Raw genomic sequence first — 10,031 nt, forward strand, 5'->3', positions numbered from 1 at the left:
AAATGAAAACCAAAGAAAGTTAAATAAATAAAAATTCCTGACAGAAAAAAAATTTTTTTCTTCTCTTAAGAGAATTATAACGACTAAAAAAGCGAGTTTTAGAAGTCGGCACCAGAAAATGTAAGTAAAATGAATCCTCATAAATGCTGGGATGTCAAACAGTTTTTTTCTCGTCTAAAATGGATTAAGTCTAAGTCAGTTCCAGACAATCGAACGGTGTTTGTGCAGTTTGTCGAAATTTTGCAAATGAGCATTATCATACGACTCGATCGTGCGATCAGTACCGCTATATGAATGTGAAACTTAGACCCATCCCGCTAAGGAGTGATAGCCATTGTAGAACGAAAGCTGACTGTATAATGAGCAATGTCGCTAAGGAGTGATAGCCATTGTAGAACGAAAGCTGACTGTATAATGAGCAAATGTCGCTAAGAATAAGAGCAGGGTAGTGTATGAAGCTAAGTAAGACTCCTGGGAACTTAGTCATTAGCATGAATTATAAGATATGACGAAATAACCATTGTATTCTAATTTCGATAATCTCTCATTGTGTTATCGACAACAACTTGGGACCACTTTAGCGAGGAGCAGGTGTGTGTGTGTGTACCTCAGCATCCTTATTCGGTTCGTACTATCGAAAAGAAAATTATGAAAGAATTTCGGAAGTTAAAGTTAACGAATATAATATCGGATCAAAGGACTGACATGTTATTGCCAGTTTCGGCGGTTGGTTACGTAACCCAACAGCCTCTCCCTCTCTCTCCTTCCGGCCGTAATACGCCCATGGGTAATGGCATGACGTTGCTATTCAAGTATCAACCATTTATCCACCTCTCTCTCTCTCTCTCTCTCTCTCTCTCTCTCTGTCATGTACGGGTATGCAGCTGGACGGATAGGACATTCAAGAAGAGAAGGATTAAGATATAAAAGGGAAGTTTACAGTGGATATCATTATATCATACACCAAGGAAGATGAGTAGCAGGAACTTCATAGAGAAAATTAGGCAGACGGCAAAATTGATAGCAGAAGAGCAACATATATGTCTAAACAAGGGATATAAATAAGATATTCACATAAATTTTTTTAAGTGAATGAAGAAACATAAACATCACATAAATGATCAAAGAAAAAGTTTATGACAGAATCGAAGGGTAATGAAAGTATTTCGTCCTTAAGTTGTTAAGAGTGATTTTTTTTAGTGAACCAAAATGTATCAGAATTTACAGATAGGTAAAACACTAGGTATGCACAATGGCATATCTGAGCAAGAGTGAGGATACAAGAATAAAGGGAAGGTCCTTTTTCTGGTCGGACTGCCACCTACCAGTTGACCCAGCTGGTTTTGAAAATGGGCATGGGTGAGTGTGTGTGTGTGTGTGTGTGTGTGTGTGTGTGACCTTGTTGAGGGGACTATTATATTCAGTAGGAATTCTCTTTATATGATAACAATTTTCCGAAAATCAGCAAAGTTGAGATATATCTTTTTGTCATATAAAATACCACTAACATCATCAAAACTCTCTCTCTCGCCTTCCTCTCTATCTCTCTCGTACTCAGCTCTATATATATATATATAATATATATATATATATATATATATATATATATATATACATGCAGTATCATGTAAGCTTCATGCACTTTAGTACTACGTACAGCAACCGTTCGTTAAATACGAATCAAGCCCTAGAATAAGCAAACAATTATCGAGGTTAGCGCGACTGTCATAATTCATGGCATTGAATGAATAAAGTTCCAACCGTTCAAGTCTATTTGTGTCGCGGTGTTGGACCAAGGCACTTTTGGTCCGTTGGGGAGACGGGAAACGGGACGGGACGACCCGCCGGTCAGTCAACTTGGGACCTCTTAGATAACCGATGCCTCGATCGGTCTAGCTCTAGCTCAACCACTCTCGTCTTCGAGTTAGGGAAAAGAACAAGACTGCGAGTTTCCCCAGACGTAATTTTCATAATAGGATGTGTGGTGTTTATTCTGAAAATGGATGTGTACTAATATCATTTTTATCAATTCATCCCACGTAGAAATGAATCCAATTCGATGCACAAATCGCATAGTCTATGCATCGATGAAATTGATATAATCATGGTGATTCTTGAAAGTCATGGATGATATTCTCACCGTGGTTAATACTTAGAATATAGCATGACATGCAGGCAGAGAGAGAGAGAGAGAGAGAGAGAGAGAGAGAGAGAGAGAGAGAGAGAGAGAGAGAAACCGGTTTTCAGCCACCGTTGTCGGAGACGAACGAGTGCTTCAAATGAGCTACAAAGCCAAAGAGGAAGGAAAGAGATTTCGGACTCTAAATTCCGCCTGGATGTGACGAGAGGTTGGGTCGGGGTGGCCCGGGGATGACTGTTATGTCCGTCGTTGCAAGGATATATCCTGGCCTGGTACTACATCCGTTGAATAAAGAGAGATAAATCCTTATCTAACAAGCAAATTGACGGCTGTTCCCAGACGCAACTTGTTCTTCGTTTTTGTTTCTTTCATTTTATAGATATATATATAAAAAAATCAGATTTTCCCTCTTCTTTGTAAGAAGGGTAAGATGATCTCTACCAGACTGCTCTTATTATATTACAGCAGATAAATCCTGTAAGGTGTCAGGATTATAAATGGTGGGAGGGAGCCAAAGATGTGAAGCAAAATGTGTGGCGTATCTGTTAGAATATCGCTAGTACTATTTCATTAGAGAGAGAGAGAGAGAGAGAGAGAGAGAGAGAGACTGACCATGGGGTTCTCCTGATACCAATCTTCATTGTAATACTGCAATTATAGCATATAAAAGTTGGTGGTCTGAAGAGCCCGAGTGATTTTTGTGGGGCACAAGCTCCCTCTGGCGTCGCCCTGTACTATTATAAGTTATAAGTAACAGGCTTTCAAAATGTAAGAATAAGGATAAATTGCTTTCCATCTCACTTTAGTAAGTCGTAAAAAAATATGTTGAAAAAATAGTACTAGAGAGAGAGAGAGAGAGAGAGAGAGAGAGAGAGAGAGAGAGAGAGAGAGGAGAGAAGGGAGAGAGAGAGAGAGAGAGAGAGAGAGAGAGAGAGAGAGATTAAAGTGTGTTTATGAACACTGCATCCGTGATAACCCATTATAAATCTTGTTCAATTGTAAACGAAAGATTCTTGAATAACCGAAAGAATCTTCAAGAATAAACTAATACCGAATGTATCTCTCTCTCTCTCTCTCTCTCTCTCTCTCTCTCTCTCTCTCTCTCTCTCTCTCTCCATCGCAGATCTGTCATTGTGCAATTCTAATCTTTGCAATTGCGCATTGTGTGTCATTTACATAAAGCTATTCCTTCTATTATAGCTAACAAAACTGCTTTCGTGTCTCTTACTAAGATGGCTACTAAAAAAATGCTGATATTTTATCTTTTTTATCCAATCTGGGATTTCAACTATGTCACTGTCAGCCGGAATTCAGATGTTGCACTAAGTTGCACGCCGTTGCATCGTTGCGTGATTTCGTCGATTGTTGTGTTTAAATTAGTGTTCAGTGGTTTAAAACAGTGCAGAAATTTAAAGAGTCGTCCGAATATAACTAAGGTAAGATAAATACTATACACTTTTATTTAGCCTTTTCTTAAAATTTACCTAACCATTAGGGTGATTAGCCTACTACAGGTTTACTAGCTTTGCTCCTGCGGCCATTATTATAGGGAGGCCTAGACTAGAGTTTGTAGTCCGACAAGGCTTTATTTACTTTGAATTTCCGTTCCATGTTCGTCTTTATTGTTATTTGTATCATTTCATCGACGCACAAATGCTTACTCATACTTTTAAGGGTTATTCATGTTACGTGTTGAATGTACGGTACGATACATATAGGCTTAGGTACCTAGGCCTATATGTATCGTACCGTACATGTACTTTTGTGTGACGTAGGTCTAGGCCTAACGTATAGTTGAAGGTAACCTACCCAAATACGCGAACTATAATATATTTACTACCATAATGGCTTTATAGGTAGGCTATTGTATTTTAACAGGTGTTAAAAACACATTTTTGTCGTGGATATAAGAGTAATTTAGGCCTACCTGACCCCTAGCCTAATTTCCCTTAGGTAGCCTAGTAAATGGGACAAGTGAAATAATATAAATTGGGAAACTGGGTTACTACTAGGTACTACAGAAATTAGGAAATTGAAATCACAGCAATACCACATTTTGCCATAGGCCTAGCCCCTGCACTACTAGTATAAATCAGGTCTTGATTAGTACTAAGCAGGCTGCCCAGTCTCCCTGTAGCGTCTTGTAAAAGATCTGTCAGTGCACCTCTCAAAGGTCCCTGTATGCATTACTTAAGGTTCTCTTGCAGCATCATTTTTGTCCCAAGCTGCAACCTCTTTCAGTCCTTTTACTGTACCCCTGTTCATATTCTCTATATTCTAGCATACTTTCCACTCCCAAGAATGGTTTCACAATGTACCTGCGAGGTTTTCCTTCTTTTACTCATTTAAAACCTCCTTAAATCTTAATCTCTCTTTTAGTGCCGAATAGCCTCATAGGCCCCAGTGCTTGGTCTTTGGCCTTAATTATTTATTCTATTTCATTCCATTCAAACATTGCACAAAGGATATTCCTTACCTTGAGTTTAGGAGGTACTTTGTAGCTACCTAGAAGGCATAGTATATTCCTTTTGTTACATTTGTGGAGGAAAGACTTAGGGTAGATAGGCCTGGTGGTAGTAAAAAAAAAATAAATAAAAAAAAGCTCACATAGGTAAGTGCTCAAGTATTACATAAATGCTACCTATAATGTTGTCACTCAATATGGCTAATATCTACAAACATATGTAACAAATACCTTTAAAACAGTAACACTGGAGTTAGGAAATGATGCAAGTCGTAATATATTTCTTGGTGAATATATAAATTATTTTCATGCTTTCAACATTACTCATGGAAAAAAGCTTAAATAACCCTCATTCATCCATTTCTGATTTTTGAAGTCAAGTGTTGGCTTGGGATTAAAGGAGGATAGCATCACTCCTGGTCTAGTCTTAAGCTATAACTGGATATCTTGATAGTGATTGATTGATTTACAGGTTTTAGGCAAAATGCCAAGCACTGGGGCAACTAAGGCCATTCACTGCTGAAACGGAAATTGACAGTGAAAAGGTTTGAAAGTTTTAACAGAAGGAAAGCCTTGCAGTTGGACTTTGAGAGAGGGTGTAAAGTAAGATGGAAGAAGGTAATATGAAAGGAGGTACAGTATAAGGAATGAAAGTAGCTGCAGCTAGGGGCCGAAGGGACGCAGCAAAGAACCTTAAGTAATGCCTACGTTGCACCTCATGAGGTGGACTGACGGCAGTCCACCTCATGTGGATCTTATCTTGATAGTGATGGATTGTTGTATACCCCACAGAGTTGTATATCCTAACCTAACCTCATGTAACCTAAGATCCAGTTTCTTATCTGACCTAGATAGATTATATTACTATAATCCCCTCCAGGCCTGCCATTCCTGAATGGATTAACCTCAACCGGGAGTCAAAATTTGAGGTACTGCAATCTTATACCAAATGAATGAGACTCTGAATACAACCTGTAAGGTTCCATATGGATGGTGCATCGTGGAAGTATGGACTATTTTAACCATTTTCAATTTGAACCAAGCCCCAGATATGGTTCCATATGGATGGTTGAATTGTAGAAGTAGCCTAACCTTTTTTTTTTATATATAAGTCACAGATATTCAGCCAATGTTCTTGATATCACCTTCTTCTGAATATTAATAATACTGCAATAAGAATCACAACCCTCAGCTTAACCTCATTTGTTGTTAGGTGAGGTAACTTAACCTGTCATAATTTAATGCAAGCAGTTAGGTTTTTCTCAGTATTTCCTTTTTATATTTTAAGTTAAGGGAAAAAATGTGATATAGTATTAAGTTTGTAAAATAAAACATTACAATCTCTTTCATGGTCTTTCCGGTTGATCATTGATCAGACAAAAACTCCATAAAAGTAGGTAACAAAAACATGAAAATTTTTATGCTTCTCTGAGATAGGATGAGTACTTCAGTAATTCCTTGAACACATTGTCTACTATATTAGCTTAACTTGTAAGCCTTGCATTCTGGTGGCTTACATATAAGATTTTTGAAAACTTTCGTTTTACCTAATGTTCCGAAGAGGTCAGTGGTTCCATTAATGTTTCTTATTCAGGGTTTCCCATTATGAGGTGGACATATAATGAGTTTTATTCCTTGTGATTATTTTTTTTTTTGCACTCTTTCCTGCATTACTTAGGTACTTCTCTGTATCCTCATCTGTGAACATTCTCCATGATTACCTGGGCTTTTATGTTCTGTCCAAGTATATTACTTTCCTAACTAAGCACGTCTCTCCATATTATCACACGACCAAGGAATCTGTCATTGAGATCTCTGTCTTCCAGCCTCTGGTGACCAAATCACTTGGCAATTTCCTCATTTGTAACACCCTGTATGGTTTTCCCAGTGGAATGGGGTGGATAACAAATACTTTTTGTGAATTATTCACTATTATCATCACTGGTTTATGTCAGGTTCCCCGTTATAAGGGTTAGACCTGAAATTTGTGGCCTCCACTGTTTTATCTTGTATAAATATTTTCTTGAATTCCCATCGTATAAATATTTTCTGCTGGAATTCCCATCTGTCCTAGTTCTTTGTCAGTGCCTTTTCTTTATTATCTTGCGGTCCTTGCCACTAGTTGTCGTCTGACTGTTTGCATACCCATATCAGTGCTCCTATCCATTCTTATGCACCTACAGTATACACAAACAAAAACTGCCACCTACCAGGATGGATATATGGCAGAATTATAGACTGGGTGGGAATAAATATGTAGGCTATATTAAAGATAATGAAAATGGGTTGTATTTTGTTGGATATCAACCATACAAATATCTGGCTTCAGCAAGAAGTTCCCTGCATGGGTTGTTCTTGGCAGATCCCTGGCTTCTCTCATTCCCCAAGCACAAGTGCTTCACAGTCATGGATGTTCCTAGTGTTCCAGCTTTACTGCTTCTCCAGCTGCAGGCGCTTGGGCAGCTTTTGCTCCTGTCCCTTCAGGGATGTCTGACTGGACCTTGTCCTTGGTTGACATTGGAGAGAGCGGAGAGCCTTGTGGTCAGGGAAGGTTCAGGAAGCCTTGCTGTTCTTTATTTTCCTCCTCTTCACTTTCATCATTCTTGTGGCCATAGCTCATCTGCTGGCATTGGCCTCATTTCCAGTAACCATTTGCAGGGTCAAGTGATTCAGGGCAGTGCAGGTGTATCAGTACTAAATGCCTCTTGTGTCTAATTTAAATTGATTGCGTTCATTGATGTTTAGTCTGTGGTGAATGTCCTCATTTGCTTCTCATTATGTGCTTTTTATTATGTATATAGAACTTGAACCAGACTTCATGTTTTTTGGAAGTGCATAAGGAAGAGGCCACTCTTCACCACACCACAGCCCATCGTTGTTCTCTAGAGCTGTCTTGGTACATCTTGGAACATGGTTCTAATCGGTTTCCTGACTGTTGAGAGGATAACCATTCTCCTGTGTGTGGCACCTGCTTGGGATTGACCCATAACTGTGCACTGCCTGGTGCTGCTAAGCAAGGGACAAGGATTGTGTACTCATGTTTGCCTTGATTAGGTAGTTAGACCAACCTAGTGGTTTGACTTTCATTTTAATGCTTTTTGACAGTGCCTTGGGGTCTGGGGTTTGTTTTTACATAAACAGATTGTGGTGTTGTCATCAGCCTCCAATGATGTGTGAAAGGGTGCTGCTTTGGCTTGTTATCTACACCGTCAAAATATCTACAACGTACAAATTCAATTTTGGCTTGTTATCTACGGTCAATTATTCACCTTCAGTTTTGTCTGAATAAAACAGATGATTTTATTTTTTTTAATTATAGCTTTTATATATCACATAAAGAAAAAAAATCGTTTATTTTCATTTTAGTCTAATATTTACATTATAGTATAAAAAATATCATAGAGAACTAGTTAAAATGAAGAATTTTAAACTAAAAATTTGGTTTTTATTTTCATTTTAGGCTAAAATCTACATTATATAAAAAATATCAAAATTTTCTAGCGATACACAGCACGCACATCGGCTAAAAATGCTAAAAAGAGGCCAGGAGCTTCTTTTCCCAGCATCCGCCAACACCAGTAGTCAAGGTGAGATTGAAAAGTTCTTTGATTGCAGCCTCTCATTTTTTTCAGTATACGAACCTTTGCAACAAGCCAAGATCTTTCAATGGCTTGTGTATGTGCTCCAGTGTTAGGATCGACGTAATTCTGCTGATGGTTTACGGTAAAATGACGGAAATTGAGTTGGTTTAAATTAGAGTAGGCCGGCCATTCGTCAGAATGAATGATTGAATCTTCAGCGACTTCTCTCTGAATGATAGGCTGAAGTGTCTCACGGTCTCTTCTTTGAACGTAAAAATATCGGCAGTCCGAACCTTTCTTCAAACCAAACACCCACGGACCGTCTATACGTCTTCCATGGTTGCGGTTATTGTTCACTTCAGCGTCACTGTCAGTTGAATTGGGAGCTTGGTCACCTTGCAACATTCGACCTCTATTGCCAGAATCTTGGATTCGTCACTGATTTCATTGTAGAATTGCTTTGCGAGCATCTTCAGAGCTTTGCTACTGACTGAAATATTTAAACTGAAGTATAGAAGCCTATTAAATATAAAAATGGCAAAGGACTTGTTTATTTTTTAACAAACGATACAGCAATCTATCTAGTTAAGTAATTAGGAAATTAGGTAGCAAGCTAGATTGTTACAAACAGCACAACTTGCATTACTTTGCATTAGGTAGCAATCTAGTTGTTACTTAGGAAATTAGGAAGTTAAATTGTTATAACAAACGACACAACAAGCCTTTCTTGGAAACTGTAGATCGCATACCTGTGTAGATATCATACCAAAGTAGAATCGTGACATGTAGATAACCAGCCAAAGCAGCACCTGTGAAAGTTCATTGGTAAATAGAAATATCAATAAAACCTTGCTAAAATGATGCACAGCTCAGTAGTAGGCATTAATTATAGGTGTGTTTTAAACTCTTGCACATCTTGGTGGAAGTACAGTGTCTTGGAGGATGCCAAAACTCAACTAATACAAGTAGATCAGGCATTTTGTGGGTTGATGTACAACCACGGGTTGGAATGGCTTTGTGTGGAAGGGATCTCTTTAACCTCATTTGAAGTAGGAGCCACATGGTCATTTACCAAGTCTTTGTTCAAGGCTACATCATGGCTGGACTTGTGGCTCAGTGCGATATGGTGGAATTTGCCTTTTCTGGGGTCTCAAGAGGGGGGGGGGGGGGGGGGGGGGGGGGGGGGGGGGGGGGGGGGGTGAAGGCAGAGTGCTGATGCTTGTTGGTTTTGGAAGATGCTGACCTTCCTTTCCTATCAAGTAATTTCTCCTTCTCATTTTGATTGGCCCAGCTCTTTTCTTGTTGAAGACAGTCGATTTTACTGATGTTGAAGACCATATCATCACTTATTCACTTCTTATCCTATTAGATGGTCATGATCATTGTGTTATACACTTCTCATCCCATGAGATGGTCATGATTGTTGTTTGCTAAATTTTGTTCCTATGCGATGGCTATTACGGGCATGCTTGATGATTATCTTAAGAAGAGCTTACTTATTGAGGCATATAGGTTACAGAAGCCATACTCTGGCACAAGGCACTGTTATCCTTAAATATCACATATGTTACGGTGGTTGCAGTAGTCATTGTTGCCCTACTTACATATTATGTGACTGGCAGCTGTAATATTATATACCTACGTAACTATATTGTATTCCCTGCCAACAAGTCAGATGGAACAAGAACCAAATGAAAATAATGGAACCAGTAGAAAGAGACTGGGAAAATATTGTAAGGTAGGGTGGTGTGGGAAAGGTGGGAAAATATGACTTGGTAGGTTGGTCGTGGGCTTAATAAGCACAAAAAGGGGTTGGGGATGAAGTTCTACAATAAAATGAAACTCA

At 38.7% G+C, this 10,031-nt stretch overlaps 2 protein-coding genes across 2 annotated transcripts in view; one reads left to right on the plus strand and one right to left on the minus strand.

Moving 5' to 3' along the window:
- The window catches only part of LOC135207927 (polycomb protein suz12-A-like), a 73,838-nt gene that overhangs the window by 38,961 nt on the left and 24,846 nt on the right, over positions 1–10,031 (plus strand).
- On the minus strand, positions 8,102–9,523 carry LOC135207731 (uncharacterized). Its single transcript, XM_064239558.1, has 2 exons — positions 9,429–9,523; positions 8,102–8,597 (listed from the first exon to the last, which is right to left on the minus strand). The coding sequence occupies exons 1-2, from the start codon at positions 9,521–9,523 to the stop codon at positions 8,102–8,104; spliced, it is 591 nt and encodes a 196-aa protein (XP_064095628.1).

Source organism: Macrobrachium nipponense, chromosome 34, assembly GCF_015104395.2.
Source record: "Macrobrachium nipponense isolate FS-2020 chromosome 34, ASM1510439v2, whole genome shotgun sequence".
NCBI lineage: Eukaryota > Metazoa > Arthropoda > Malacostraca > Decapoda > Palaemonidae > Macrobrachium > Macrobrachium nipponense.